At 39.8% G+C, this 16,433-nt stretch overlaps 1 protein-coding gene across 4 annotated transcripts in view; it reads left to right on the forward strand.

Moving 5' to 3' along the window:
- The window catches only part of TASP1 (taspase 1), a 287,466-nt gene extending 272,593 nt beyond the window's left edge, over positions 1-14,873 (forward strand). For all 4 annotated transcript variants that reach the window (XM_045981844.1, XM_045981845.1, XM_045981846.1 and 1 more), the window contains one exon: positions 13,890-14,873. In XM_045981844.1, coding sequence (XP_045837800.1) covers positions 13,890-13,982 — 93 coding nt within the window. In that variant the 3' untranslated portion in view covers positions 13,983-14,873. The remainder of the gene's footprint in view (positions 1-13,889) is intronic.
- The last annotated feature ends 1,560 nt before the right edge of the window (positions 14,874-16,433 follow it).

A 16,433-nucleotide genomic window follows, 5' to 3' on the forward strand; every position in this document is an offset into this window, starting at 1 on the left:
AAATACTTCTGTCTAGGTCTTAATGCCTTAGCAGTTAGTTCTTTGGCATTACATGGGTCAGATCAATAAGAAGTCAGGAAGCAGATGGTTTTGACAAGGAGAACTTTCTTCAAAGGGTTTGTTGGTGGTTTTCATTTGTACCCCTCCCAAATTCCTCACTGACAGATCGACTGATATTCTCAGGAAATAGTCCATTACACAAATAGTAGTTTCACTCTTTATAATAGTTTAAACATTAGTCTTTCATTTTGTTTCAAATACAAGATGCTCTTTTCAAGCAATGGTAAAATCTTTGTTACCTGGCAGCTTACCAAGCGGAAGATTGTAACTGACATTTTGGGTTTTCACCCAGTATAAATCATCAGGATGTTGAGATTTCCCTACCAGGTTCTCTAAGAAGAGGCCACTGGGTTGTTTTTACCAAGGAATTGGTGGCCCAGAGCCACCCCCTACAGAACTGCAGGTAAACCCCTTCCACCGGGCCTGCGGAACTCAGCTAGTTCCTCTCCTCTTAGCTCGGCACCTCATGCCACCATTAGCCCCTCAGAGAAGAAATATCTGAGACACCACATTATTTGCCTAAGGTCACACAGCTACAAAGAGGTGGAACTAAGAATCAGGCATGACAATCTGAACTCGAGTACCCAGCTCCTACCACTTATTCGTCTGGAGAAGCCTAAGCTAGAGATATGTATTTGGGAGTCTCAGCATATGAATGCTTTTTTAAAACTCTAAAACCAGTTGAGATCCTCAAGGGAGTGAACACAGACAGAAGAAAGGAGGCCTGACTCCTGGGGAACTCCCACATAGATAAGTTGGTGACAGGAGGAGGAACCTGCAAGGGAGACTGAAAAGTTGTAGACATAGAGGTTGAGGAGACCCAGGTGAATATGCTTTCCTAAAGCCAAGAGAAAAAGGTGTTCCAAGGAGAACAGAGTGATCCAGCTAGATGCCATTGCTGGGTCCTGTGTGGACATTACAGTTATTTCGTTCATTCCTTTTGATCAGTGCTAGGAAGTAGAGTGGGGGACACAGTCACACCTTCCAGAATGAATCTAGAACAGTAATAAAAGGACATGGATTAATTTACATATTGTATTGCTGCATTAAACACTCACTAAATCACCATACTACATAATTAAGAAGATGCAGGAAAATAATAGGAAGAAAAAAAAAAAGATCAGCCCCAGCCCTGAGTGAATCCTTCTGGAATGCCACAAGCTACCCCCACATTCACTGCTGTTAAGATTTTGGTATATTTCCTTCTGTTTTTGCAGCTGTGATTTTTTTTTTTTTTTTTTTTACACACAATTGTGATTATGTAGAATACATGAAATCGCATTTATTGGTTTATTCTTTTAGGGGCGCCTGGGTGGCTCAGTGGGTTAAAGCCTCTACCTTTGGCTCAGGTCATGATCTCAGGGTCCTGGGATCGAGCCCCGCATCAGTCTCTCTGCTCAGCGGGGAGCCTGCTTCCTCCTCTCTCTCTCTCTGCCTGCCTCTCTGCCTACTTGGGATTTCTGTCAAATAAATAAATAAAGTCTTTAAACAAAAAACAATTTTTAGTATAAAAGCAGTACATGTTCCTCTTAAAACATTTGAAAAAAAAGAGTAAAGAAAGTTTTAAAAATTGGAGTAGAGGGTATAAAGGCCTCTACAGCCTGAGTATGTATGCATTAACATTGTGGTATCAGATGCGTAGTTACATTTAGTCTGCCTGACTTATCCACGGACCTTTCTTCCTGCCTGCCAACCTACTTATCCAAGAGGTAGTCTAGGGACAGGTTTTGCTCCTGCGGAGATGGGGATGGGGTGAAAATCCAGCCTCCTAGGCCCCAACCTCAAATATTCTGATGTGTAGTGGGTCTCAGTAGGTGGTCATAAAACTACCCTCTAAGAACACCTCTCAGCATTAGGCTGGGTCTAAGGAGAAGGTGATACAAAGTTCCAGAACCAATTGGGATTTTAATTAGTTTTTAGAGGAGCTATTAAAAAATCTATAACCTAAGTTTTAGGAAAATTTTGATGTGGGTTGTTTTGGAAAACACTTATTTACATTTAGAACATTTAGAGTGACTTTCTAGTACAAAACTATGTAGAATGTTAGAATCAGAAAGAATCCTGAATATAATTGAATTAAATTTTTCATCTTTACCAATAAAGAGGCTGAAGCCCAGAGAGCCAGTAACCTCTTAGTCCTGACACGATCTAGTTTATCAGCAGCAAAGTTAAGGCTCAGACCCAGTTCTCTGAACCCCAGAATCATCCTGAAACTTGTTGGTAAAATTTATGGCAATAACTTTTCTGTGCAAGCTGTATTTCATCCTGGGAGACGACACAGTCATAAGCCTCCTGCAGTGAGAGGTGTATCTCTTAACAGAACTAGATTTAGAATCCTTATGGCAAGGCTTTGTGGGAGTAAAGAGAACCCTAAATTTGGAGTCCACAGGCTTTCATTCAAGTCTCAGTTTTTCCACTTCATCTGTGACCATAAGCAAGCCACATAACCATTCTGAGCCTTGCTTTTTTCCACCTGAAATACAGGTATAGTATACACCTTTCTACCTGGCATAGTATTTTGAGGATGCAAAAGCACTGTGAAAATTAAAGTATTATGCAAATATAGGGGCTTGGTATTTTTATTAAGATGTCATAAGGAATTAGGTTCACATAGAAATAGTTTCTGTATCCTACAAAGACATAATTGCCTTCAGAGCAAGATCCATGTGTGTTTCATTCTTCTGTTCGCTCATAAGAAGTGCAGAATAAATATTTGCTAAATCATGGAGAGCTTTTATCACCTTTAGCAAAATGGAATATTCATGATAATTCTCTATGTGAGTGATGGTGTAATAGGTACTGTGAGACCTGCCATGTTTATGTGGATGCCTTCACAGGGCTTTTAAGTTAAAAATAGGAGGGTAATCTTGTCCAATATTGCCTGTGAAGTGTGGTGTCCTCTGCATGGTAAAAGAAGTAACAAAAGTTGCCTTGAGACAGGAACAACATACTGTTCTCATCAGACAGCATTTTAAGGCATGATATTTATATGTGAGAACAATAGACATTTTCCCTCTTTGTAGCCTTGTCCCAGTACACAATGCAATTTACTATAATGCTGTCTTTGTGTTTTATCCACATTCAACATTGGATCTTTTATGGTATCCTTGTTTTAAATGTGGAAAACTAGGGAGGGTGACATACAGTAAAATGACTAACATATGGCATTCATTCCTCATTCTGTTGATATTTCTGATTTGTTAGGTTGAACTTAGGAATTACATCTTGAAATTGCTCTGGCCTATTTATTACTTTTAGTGAAAGACAATGATAGAATAGAAGTAAAACACTTGTTTTTGGATTCATTAGCAATGTATACACAAGCTAAATGAAGTCAGCACCAAAGAATGTTAAAACTTAAGGGGCTGCTCTAGAGATAATCTAACCCCAAAGTCCTCATTTTATAACTCAAGAGACTTCACTGACTTGCCCACTATCACAGAGGCTTAGGAAGTGAGCAGCAGATCTTATAACCTGTAGGTAGATTGGTTTTTGGTCTATACAGCATACACATTATTCTGGACGGTGTTAAGTAGGTTCATGTGACACCATCAACTGCTTGAGGACATCTGCTTTCAGGATGAAGTCTAAACACCAAACTATTTTTAGAGCAGTAAACTACATTCCAAGGTTTAATGCCACACACAAAGAATGCTCAGAATATACTTATTCACAAGTTGTATCTCCTTGAAAGACAGCTCTTGAAAGCAGTGGGCAGGGAACTTCTGGGAAAAGGTTGGGGGTGGTGGTGTCTCCTGACTCACTCTTTAAGGGGGAGAAATGCCCATAATAGAAACAAAGCAATAAAAGCCAACCAGACACACTTCCGCTGCCCTTCTCCCTGGAATCGGTCATTTAAGGTCTATCACATTTGTGCCAGTAAAAGAAAGCACAGAGTGACTATTATCACATCAGGTAAGAATGTCCTTATGTAAGGACATAAGATATATTCAGCCAACAGAGCCATCTCACAGTACCAAATTTCCATACCCTAAGTAGCACAGTGATAAATACAGAAGACAAACCTAGCCTGTAGCTAAAGGGGTCTTTATTCTATGAAATAGACACATTATTCCATAGTATATTAAGAAAATTCATGTGACACTGTTAGTGGATGGAAAAATATGTGACCGAGGACTCAGCAGTTTGAAAGTAAAGCAGAATGAACAGGAGAAAGGAGAATGGTAGGGAAAAAGAATATCTGTCTCTTTAAGTGCGTCTGATAATGGAAGATTGAGCAGGAGGCACTGATGTCTCACTAGAGTCCTGCTTTCCAGAAGGGAAAATGCTCATGCAAACAAGGTTGCCCTAGTGCTTTCCATGTTCCTCCTCATGCTGACTTCATTAAAATTTTATTAATGTGGCCTAATGTAAGAGACACACAAAGGCACACAGCCCTCATTTGACCACCATTTAGGTAGCTGATGTCTGCATCGATCTCTGTCTGTCAAATAAATAAAAAAATCTTTAAAATTTTTTTTAAAATTAAGAAATACAAGATACCTAATTTGCAGTTTGTTTCTTTCGTTTCCCAACCCTCATTAAAAAAAAAAAAGTCCTTAATTCGTTTACCAAATATACTGAACCCCTCTACCGTATGCCAGACTATTCTTTTAGGAACGGAGGAAAAAGCAATGAACAAACCGATAAACTCCCTGCCCTCATGGAGTTTATGTCCCAGTAGGGGAGACAAGCAATGAATAAGATAAAGGAGTAAAATAAATGGCTGGTTAGATAGCAGTTAAGGACAAAGGAACCCTTGAGGCAGAGAGGGTGATGGTAGTGAGATTCAGGGCCAGTGGCCAGTGTAAACCTTCCTGAATAGGCGGATTTGGAGTACAGATCTGGCAGGGTTGAACAAGGGAGCCACAGGGACACTGGGTAGAAGAGCTTTCCAGTCAGTGAGAACAGCACCCATAATGGCCTCCAGGCTGGGGTGTGCTGTGTGGTTGTGTAACAGCAAGGAGGCAAGTGGAGAGAGAGGACCAAAGTGGGGAGAGCAGGGGAGTTCAGCTCAGAGAACTAATGAAGACGAGAACATATGGGTGTTGTTGGATTTTACTCTATCACTTTAAGATCTGTATCTATTATGCACTGGTCCTATTATAGACTGAGTGTGTTCCCACCCGCACTGCCCAAATTCGTATCTTGAAGCCTTAACAGGGAATGTGGCTATGTGAGGAGGCAGGACCTTTAATAAGGTGATTAAGATAAATGAACCTAAGGTGAGGCCCTAATTCAGTAGGACTTGAGTCCTCATCAGTAGAGGAAGAGACACTAAGGATATACAAATAGAGAAGAGACCAACTGTAAGCCAAGGAGAGGGGCCTCAGAAAAACCAAACCTACTGTTAATCTTCATCTGCGAGAAAATAAACTGATGTTGTTCAAGCCACCCAGCCTGAGGTATTTTGTTAGGGAAGCCTTAGCAGACTCATACACTATCTTAACACCTAGTTCACCCTGATGAAAGAACTTTCTGCTAAATAGTCAGATTGACCTTGAGCAAACTTTACCATTTCAACTCACCGCAACACTTATTTTATAAATGTCCGTCCAGAAGGAGCCAGTTCATTCTATGAGGTACTGTATTTGAGTTTAAAAAGATGTGTACTGATAAGTCATCCAGAGCAGAGCTAACAAGCCAGTCCAGCCAGATATGCAGTTTTCTTTGCATTGGCAATTTGGAAGTAGCTCTTATATTTCTTTTGTTTCTGTCTCTCTTTTTTTTTTTTTCCATTTTATTTATTTTTTCAGCGTAACAGTATTCATTCTTTTTGCACAACACCCAGTGCTCCATGCAAAACGTGCCCTCCCCATTACCCACCACCTGTTCCCCCAACCTTCCACCCCTGACCCTTCAAAACCCCCAGGTTGCCCCAACCTCCCACCCCTGACCCTAGAATTGGCCTTTAGCTGATATGAATGAAGAAGTAAAATGCTGTGCCTTCTCTTTCTATCCCGACCCCCCCCCAACCATGTTCCCTCTTCTTAACACCACAAAAATGATGAGGGGTGATGATTGGGTGCTTTTGGAGGTTTATTATTTGTACCCCCAAAAGGCTGTGGAAAAATCAAGTACTTATCCTCCTTTCATATATAAACTTTGTTTTGGAATACCAAAAAGTTGATGAGAGAAAGTTCTTCATAGTAGATATTCAGCTCTTAATATAGTGAGAATGACAGGAAACCGCCCTTTGGGAAATCCCTCATGAAATAAGGGGTCTAAGCAATGATTATCAGTGGCCACTAAAACCACTGGGCAAAGGTTGATGGGGAATTTCCTATGGAAGGATCTGCCTTCCACCTGAACCCAGTGGATCAAATCCCCAGAAAGAGGATCACAAGATATTGGGTGCCTTCTGAACACACCCTGCAGGAAGAACACAGCCCCACCTGTAGAAAATTCTTGCCAAAGACGTACTTTAAGAAGGTAGCTACTACTTCACCTCAGTGAAGGAATCAAGGGTTGCCAAATTTTTTAAGAGAAGCTAGGAATCGAGATGCTTTTATATAACTTCTCCATTTAAAAATATTTTCTTTTTTTAACAGTTGGAAAACTGTGTGGGTCAAACCAAATAAACCTGGCAGCTCTCCCTTACTAAAGTCCAACATGTCATTTTTGTGTCCCTCTGCCCTCCTGTTCTTCTTGTCTTCCGGTGCCAGGACCCCTGGAATGTCTTCCTCAATTCTTTGATCTGCATCTGTTCTCTCACTCCTGACTTCCTATGACACTTGTGGTTCCGTATCTGTGATATTGTAATTTATCATAAGAAAGGTATTTTTGATTTTCCTTCATGGTTCCTGACTCACAGCTTTCAAAACGCTTGAACATCAAAAGTAGTAAGAGCAGTGGGATCATATTTTATTATGATCTTCTGTCCTCAGTTCCTAAAATTGAGTTACATCCATAAAGGTGAAATGGGTATCTCGTTATTCATGACAGGGCCCTTTCAGCCACACCTGAGCTTATGTTAATGAGGTGACTTTTGGAAAGCCCCAGGGTAACCTAAAAATGGGGGTTGGTTGCCAGGGGAGCCAACAACCATGTGGTTAAGATTTGGAACTTCACCCGATCCCCCAATGTCCAGGGAGAGGTGAGGGACTGAAGGTTGAGTCACCAATAGCCAGTGATTTTAGTCAGTCATCCTATGTAATAAAGCCTCCAGAAAAACCAAGTGGGGTAGAGATGGTGAACATGTGGAGGTGCCAGAACAATGGCATGTCTGGGAAAGACATAGAAACTCTGAGCTTCTTCCCAGCTACCTTGCTCTAGGCATCTCTTCCATCTGGCTGCTCCTGAATTATATACTTTTACAATAAACCAGTAATTTAGTGAGTAAACTGTTTTCTTGAGTTCTGTGAGCCACTCTAACAAATTAACAAACTTGAAGAGAGGTCATGGGAACTTGCCATTTATTGTGGGTATGTCGACCAATGTGGACTTGTGATTGGTGTCTGGATTGGGAAGGAGCAGCAGTCTTATGGGACTGAGTCCACTGACACTATCACCTGGTAGACAGTGTCAGCACTGAGTTCAGCTGTAGGGCCCCTGTATTGGCAGAATAGAGTTAATTGCTTGGTGGTGTTAGAAAACACACTTTGGAGTACTCTACCCTTATAGGACATGGTTATATGCTTTTGTTAATAGTTTTCTAATCATCTTATGTGGTTGTACTTGTCTTCCCTACAGTTCCACATGTTCTTAGTAGGCATTTTGCCAGTATTCTGCCATTTGGTTTTCTCTGTAGCACCAAAATATGTTCACTGTTTTTGAACCTTAGAAGATTAGTTATATAGCAAGCAGATATACACAAATGCTCGCAGTTACTAAATACTCAGCAGTTGTTAATTATTTTATCTGTAGCAGCAAAATAGCACCATCAAAAATACTGATCTAAAAATGTCCATTTTCTTGAAACTTACCTGTTAGCATGCAGCTAATTTTTCTTTAAAATACCACATTCTATTTTGGGAGACCATCTAACTTTTAAAATAGAATTTTCCAATTCTTGGATATCCAATAATCTACAATAGAGATTGTGCTGTATGATGTTTTATTCTATGGCTTTGTGTTTGTTTAAATAATGATAATCTTATATTAATTGACACATATTTTGATTGCATGCAATATCACATGTAGTCCTTATCAACCTGATCATAAATGCTACTATTATATTCATTTTAAAGACAGGGCTCTAGGAAGTTACATAGCCAACAGAGGTTACACAGCTAGAAAGCACAGAGGCCTGTATTGAACTGTTACTGGTTCAAGATAGCACTAGCTGCTCTAAGGAAACTCCAAAATGTATAGTTGCTCAAATTCGGTAAGAAGTGTGTTTCTAATTCCCATAAAATCCAAATTGGGGCTTGTGATTAGCAGCAGACTCTCCTCCAGACTGTGAACCAGAGTCTGAGGCTCCTTACAGCACATGAGCCTCAAGGTCGTCAAAGAGAGAGAATGGAGAATGGTGCATAAGAAGATTTTCTGCCAGGGCTGGTAATGGCAGAGTACTCTAGTCCTCTGGCCTGATTCAGTCACGTAGCCACACCTACCTGAAAGGCAGCTGAGAAATGTAGTCCCTCAATGTGTCCAGGAAGAAGAGGAAATGCCCCAGCACCCAAGATGCTCTGAATGCACATAGCCATTGTGATAAACTGCCTCATAGATTAACTGTAGAATTAGAAATGATATGTTATATATTACATGTACTTTGAAAGGTTCTGGTGGATGAAAACACCTCCTATGTGTTTTGAAATATTGTTTCTTAAGTCTCTCTATGTGGAATGTTTTCTCAATGTCATTTGTTCTATTTGTAAATGCCTGTATTGCTTTGACAGTACTATCTTGCTTCAAGTTCTATTTTTAAAAAACAGAAAACCAAACCCTCAGAATTACGAAACCAATGAATAAAATATTTCCAAGATCTTTTTTTGGACCTGCCTGTCCAGATTTTATTTTCCTGACCCCACCAAAGGAGGATAATAATTTGTTTAAGAGACTCTTCCCTTGACTCTTGTGGCAGATCTCAACAATTCTCCTAAGAGTGGAAAAGATGGTTTAAAATATAACCACTAAATAAAGGCTTTGAGACTTTTAAAATTAAATCGTGTGCTTCAAGCTTTCTTGGAAACCACAAAAGAACAGTCACTAAGGTGGTCTTAAGAGATTTAAAGACATGAATATGAATGATAGGAAGTCTCAGCTACTACTTAGATTGTGATTAGTACATCAAGGGATTATATAATTTCTGTGATATTTTGTCTTTATCTTTCTCTTTTTAAAATCTTAGACTAAATTTGTTATTATATAATGTACTTGATTTTATAACAAAATATAGGCCTAAGAATATTGGCTTTGAGTTAGTTTAATTTATAAGTGGATAATTCTTCAAGGAATATTAACTTCAAGGATCTTTGTGTGTCAGGGAATTCACAAGAAAGCAGAGAATTTTATGTGTAAGGAAGTGAGTTCCACTGGTGTGGAGCTGTTAACATCTGAGAACTCTAGAGCTCCATCTCTGTTCGAAACACAACCACTTGGAAAATGGAAAAGTTTGTCTATACTTTAAAAAATGTCTATTTAAAAGAATCTGCTATGACAAACTAGTTTGACTTTTTAATCAAACTAGTTGGTTATACTAGTTAAAACACTTGAGATTCTTTATGCATTCAAAAGTATAGCCCCTTGAGGGTGTGTTTCAGTCATTTCACTCAGCATTTCCAGAGTGTGCCTTCTGGGTCCAGCACTTTGACAGGTGCAAAAAATACAGAGTCCTGTTTTAAGACCAGCTCCGGCCTCCTACTGACTTTCACTTATAGAGGCTAAAAATTCAAAGCATACCAAGACCAAGACAGTTACATAACAGGACAAGAAGTGCTCAGCTGGGTGCCATAAGAGCTAGAAGAAGAGCTTCTAGACTGAGTTGGGGATCTAGTCAAGGAAGTCTTTACTTGAGAAAGAACCAGAAAAGGACATGGAATCATGGTTAGAGAGGTATATGTGTGGGGCATGTAACAAGAAGTGGAAAACAACCCAAAATGAACTCATCTGCTGCTATTTCGTGTTGATTTTTATGTGCTATTTATCATTAGCTATACATTTTCCTAAAAGTACACTTGCATTTAAATGGTTTTAAGACACCTTGTTAAGTTCTTAAGGCTTATAGGGTACCCAAGAGTCTACACAGTCCTTAGACAATGTAAAACACTTTATTGCACTTTTCAGTGCTGATGTATAAGTTCATTGTAGAAAATGGTCTCTTTTCAGCTACAAGAGGAATTCCAATCCACATGTCAAAAGAACATTTCAAGATGAATACTTGTATAAAAGATTCTCTTAAACAGCTCCTACTGTTTATAATGTGATTTGATGCTCCACTGACACACACAAAGCTTCAAATACATTCTGGATCAAATGTTCTCAGACCAAGGGCATTTACTTTCTAATGAGTCAGAAGATCATGTTGATGGGTGAAACTGGGGAAGTACTGTCATTCGGACAGATGGTCAACCATTTTATTACTTTCAACACCAAGATCACCCCAGTGGGTTTTGTAATTGCAAAATCCCTCTTGACTAGATGACGATTTGGGAAATGGGTAACCCTGAGAAGTTAATCTTAACTAGTTTGTCTAGTTGAGCATTTCTGTCTTACATAAATAGCAAATTTTATACAAATCTCAGTGTATTTTCAAAATATTTTGTCCATGTACTGTTAACAGCTATCTCAAGACCTCTGTCATCTTTTGCAATCCTTTTTCTTTTCCTTCCTAACTCTCCTTGATGCTTTGTAGTTTAGCTTGGTCTATTTAGATGTTCTTCTATCATAAACCTGGTGGGGGGAGTGTCAGTGATACGTTTGAATGGGTCATCTGTGTTTTTATAAATCTCAAGGGATTGCTATCAAGTCTCCTGGTCCGTAGGGCAAGAATTTCTTCCTTTTAGCTCTGGTCTTTTCCTTGGTCAGCAGGAAATCAGTTGCCTTAAGACCAACATCCCCCGGTCAAGTTGCAGGCCATCTGCTTGGACATATGTTCACTCTTTGATCTTTAAACAATTAATTTATTCTCTGATGCCTTGACCACCAGGCCTGCCAGGAGGTTCCACTGGACTCTCCCTGTATCTCTGGGAAACATGAAGACAGATTTCCCTGTGAGCTTTTCTCTTAGGGGACAGATATTTTAACAGACCTGATTGGAGAATGTCAACCTATTTGTGAACAGAACCTGATGGTGCTAATGTTTCTTCAATGGGGATCTGCCTTGTAGATTCATTCCCAGCTATCCTTTTTTCTTAATGTTATCATATGGAGTATTATTCTCCACTGGGTAGTAAATTGTCATTTCTGCTTTATTCTTTTTTCTTTATTATTATTATGGTAAAATATACATAATGAAATTTACCATATTAGCCATTTTTGAATGCAGAGTTCAGTGGGATTTAGTACATTCATATTGTTGTGTAACCATCACCAACATCCATCTCCAGAACTTTTTCATCTTCTCAGACTGAAAATTTATACCCACTAAACAGTACTGTCCATTCGCTCTCCCCCAGCGCTTGGCAGCCACCATCCTATTTCCTGTCTCTATGAACTTAACTAATAGATACCTCATGTAAGTGGAACCCTACAATATTTGTTCTTTTGTATTTGGCTTATTTCACTTAGCATAATGTCTTCAAAGTTCATTCATGTTGTAGCATGTGTCAGTGTTTCCTTCCTTTTTAGAGTCAAATAATATTCCATTGTGTGTATATACTATACATCACATTTTGTTTATGAACTCTTGGGTTGGTTCCACCTTTTGGCTGTTGTGTCCCTGCTTTCACTTGTTTTGGGATATATATCTCTAAGTGGAATTGTTGGATCATATGGTAATTTTATGTTTAATTCTTTGGGGAACTCCCCTCCTGTTTTCCACCAGGGTTTTGCCTCATTCTTGATCCCTGTCATAGATAGCTGCATGACTGTGTTCATGACCAAAGAGGGTGAGATTAGGGATGAAATTGACTGAGGGACTTCTACTCTTTCAGGGATATTTTTGTCTGTTTAGAAGAACTTAAAAAAAAAAAAAAAAACTGATGAATGATACCTGGGGGGAAAATTCTCTTTCGCCTCATGTTAAGGAATTCCTGGAAGAATAACAGCTCCATCAACATTGAGCCTGGGAATTGTGAGAATTGAGATGCTTGTGCCTGATGTGACAAAGACTGCTGGGTAGCGGAATTAAGCAATGCACTCTGTTCTAACTCCTGCTGGGTTAATGACGTATCACAAGAAACAAAAGAGCCACAAGGCTTTCTACTGTGGACTCCTCAGGTGCAATATTTCCATATGGTGAGATCCAGGTTTGGCCCTCAGATGGAATAATGAGCCCAGATTCTGGGACACAGTTCCCAAAAGCATAAGCCTTGTGAGTGAACTCACTGATACTTGTATCCCAGGAGATACCACAGAAACTTCCTCACTCAGCCCACTACCTGAGGCAACAGACCTCACCCTTGTAGGTTACAGGTTGCTTCCTGCCTTGCACAGGGAAAAACTCAGTGCCCAGAGAATGTTTGCTATTCTCTAGAACTTTCCAAATTCTTGACTTATGTCAGCTCCTCTAACATGACTTGGGGATTGAGGTTCAAGAATACTGTCTACCCTCAAACTACAAATCAGTTAGCTTAGCTGTCATTCCATCTAAAACATAGGCTCGTTTCATATTTGGTTGCATGAGAGGACGTCATTCCCACTCTAGGCTTGTCCACTTTGCTAGCTGCGTCTAACGGCCTTGCCCCGGGGCTTGAACTCACTTCTGTTCAGTCCTTAGGAAAAACTTGTTTAGAGTAGCAGAATTCGAGAGGATTACCTAAGGGATATGCAGTCCTTCTGTTCTTCTTAGAAGCTCCCGGCATTTATCTATCCCTGGATTAAGCCAGATCATCAAAAAAAGGAATTCCTGGCTGACGTTGTCCTGACCCCTTATGGAACAGCTTTTACTGTTTTCTATCAGAGCCAGCGTCCTTTGAGTAAAGCTAACACTCAGCCCTACAAAACTCCTTGTTGTACAACTGATGTCTTCATTCACCCACTAACCATGGTACCTTCTGTGTATAAAGCCCCGTAAGAGAACGAGTTCCCAGGCCTTGTACGAGGAATAGTTGTTCTCTTGTGAGCAGTTGGTTTGTTGTGATTCTGGACACACATGAACCACCTCTCTGGTTATGGAATGAGGAAGCTGAGAAATGGGGCAGCAGGCTGCCTCCAGCATGGATACAGAAGTCAAGCGAGAGTTTGTGTGTTGATCTCATGCCTATCTTCACCTTATTTTGTAAGCTCCTATTTTTCTTTCAGTCTCATTGCCTCACTTTTGAGGTTGTTGAATTATTGGAATTTTTGCAAGCTATTCCGATACCTTATGGAGTAAAACGTAAATGTGAATCAGGTATTCTCAGTTGCTTTGGAAGACAAAATGTATATAAATTACTGCTTTTCAGAGAACTAGAATATGCTCAATAAAATTGACCTTAAAACCATTAATTACTGTTCTGAATATGACGAAAATGTAAGTTCTGTGCCCTCAGGAGCCTTCACTATCTTGTTCATTCTGTATTTGCCATTGCTAGTGCCATGTTTAGCAGGTAGTAGATGCTCACTAAACATCCCCTGCAAGATTTGACCAAACAGGATCTCTCTGCACTGAACAGTTAGCACCGTCACGGTCTGGAGATCCTGAGACGCAAAGAGAGTCTGTGGCATTCTAGTACTTCCTCTGCCCTCGTCACATATGGGAGGACACAGTTGGCCCTTCTAATGCTCTCCTCTCTCCCTCTCTGCAGACTCACATTTCAAGACTCCCTCCCGGTGCAGTGGCCGGACAGTCCGTGGCAATCGAAGGTGGGGTTTGCCGCCTGGAGAGCCCTGTGAACTGACCCTTCAGGCCGAGCGTGAAGCGTCCAAGAGACATTTCAGAGCCTGAGCATTTCGGGGGTTTTTAACTGAAGTTGGATGTTTTATCTTTGCCATTTTCTAATCCCTCTTGCAGCCTCGTGCACCGCTCGCGACACTAGTGCTGCTGTAGTTAGCGCTTAGTGACCTGCGGGCCTGAGTGTGTGCGTGTGTGTGCGTGTGTGCAGTGCGTGCGCTTGCTTCTTCCTCGATGAAATTCAAACTCCTTATCGTGTAACCTAAGACCGGGAATGATTAAATCACCTTTACAAGACGTGTGCTTTACTGTTTACAAGTAAAACCTAAAGTTGCAAAGGAAACATTTTTGATTTCATACAGAGGTACCAGCTGTCGCTGGTGGACTGTGTCTGAGCTGAAGAGTAGATCTATCTCCTTGTTTAAATGAGTTGACGGTGGTAGTGCTCCATTTAATAACAGTACTAAGTGATAAAGTGTTTTTATTTGTTAACCAGTTTAAGTGGGTCCTGTGCTAACTTAAACTGTTATTCTCATCCCTCATATGGGGCATTTTTATTTAGCAAAGAATGGTTTCAGTGAAACAATCTAGCAGAGAATTAAGGTCAGAACCTTTTTAAATAATAGTCTTATTGATAAAGTTTGTACTTCTTTCCTCAAGCTTTTCTAGGCTTAAATACTGCATATCTTCAAGCTATATGTACTATATTATGAGAGAATATGTAAAGAGAACATACAGGAATGCACAGTCCTTAATTTGTGTATAATGGAATGTTATTTACAATGTAACACTGTAAATAAGAAAGCAAAATTTATGGGAAAATTCAATATTATCTTTGTTTCTTGTTTAAATATATTTTTAAGATAAAGGCACAAAAATAAAAGAAGCATATTACTGAGTATAGTGTGTGATTCCTCTTCTCAGACTAATAAATTATCTTTTGAATCCTAGATTGCAGAGCCATTTTTTATTTTATTTGTAAAAAGTTACTTCTTGCAGAAATCATACCTTTATTTATTTTTTTGCTATGGTTCTGATAGTTCAAAACCAGCCTTTATGCAAGTTAGACTGGATACTAACAAGATGAAAGTTGAGCTTCGTTCATGATTGAGTGGTCAGTATCAAAATCCCTAAAATTTTTATTGCAGGTTGGTAAAAAAAAATAAAGGGGAGGAATAAGAACTTTCTGCTTTGGAAAATTGTAGTGGCAGCTGAAAACCCAAGGGTTTCAGTTGATAAATTGCTTCTAAATGTTATATTTAGTGATTCTGGAGCCACATAAGGAAACCAAGACTTTTTTTTTTTTCAATTTCGTGTGTAAGAAGTGGCTATCAAGAAGATACTAAAGATAGCCTCCCTCAGGGAGAGGAAGTTCCCTGCACCATATAATCATGGCCCTGGGCGGTAACTGATAAAGCCCCAGATGAAATTATACACTCGACATCGATGTATGGCCAAATTATAAAGGAAAGACAACCAAAATGGAGTGGGTGTAAATATGAATGATTTGGGAGTTGCTGATTTATATTCCTTGTACAGGCAATTACATTTGTCTCGCTGTGTTCCCCTAGACAGGTTGGTGCCGTGGTATCTGTTTCTCATTCTTAATGAGGCTGAGAACTTAGTAAGCGATGGGCTGGCTGGTGGGGAGCCTTTGGCTTCAAAAGCTTTCAAAAAGACCTGTTACCTGTTGGCAGGGATTTTTGAGGAACTGGACTGGATCACATAAAACTATCAGGACACTTTGGAGTCTGAAAATCATCTGACCTACTTCACCAGGAATGCCATTTCTTTTCATCTTCTTTTGACTTTATTCTACTCATATTTAAAAGTTTGGGCTTGTTGAAGACCCCTTTTATGAAGAGTTTAAAAACTGGTCAGTGTAAAAGAGCGCAGCCCCGCCAAGAACAGTTTGTTAAGGCTTTATTCTCCAATTCCTATTTTTTTTTTTTTTAATTTAAGGAATAGTGTCAAACCAGGAGGCAAAAAAAAAAAAAAAAAAGTGATAGAATCATGGAGGCAAAAAACGTAATGGGTGGTGTAAGTTCCTTAGTGATCAGTTCAGATATTAAAGAGCCGATTCTGGAACCAGAGGATAATCTACCTCATTTCACACAAGAATAGAAAAAGTTGAAAGATAAGAAAGTAATCTCTCATTCCCTAGTCTGCCTTATATTATAAAGATGCTGAAGCAGTATTTCAACATGGATGATCTTTACTATAGGCCTATTTTTGCTTCTCTTTAAGCCCTGATGGTTGGATGCTTGGTTCTCTTGAATATAATAAGTAATCCTGGTCTGGATTCCTCAGGGCTAACCCTGTGATCCTGCTCTGGGTTTGGCAACTGGAGTTTTCTGAAAGTGGCCAGGAAATGGAGGGCATGTGCTCTACCTACAGGAACCCGCAGCACCTGTGCTGAGTGCCGAGGCCTGAAGGCCCTGCCTGGGCCCATCCTCCT

Source organism: Meles meles, chromosome 16 (genome assembly GCF_922984935.1).
Source record: "Meles meles chromosome 16, mMelMel3.1 paternal haplotype, whole genome shotgun sequence".
Classification (NCBI taxonomy): Eukaryota; Metazoa; Chordata; class Mammalia; order Carnivora; family Mustelidae; genus Meles; species Meles meles.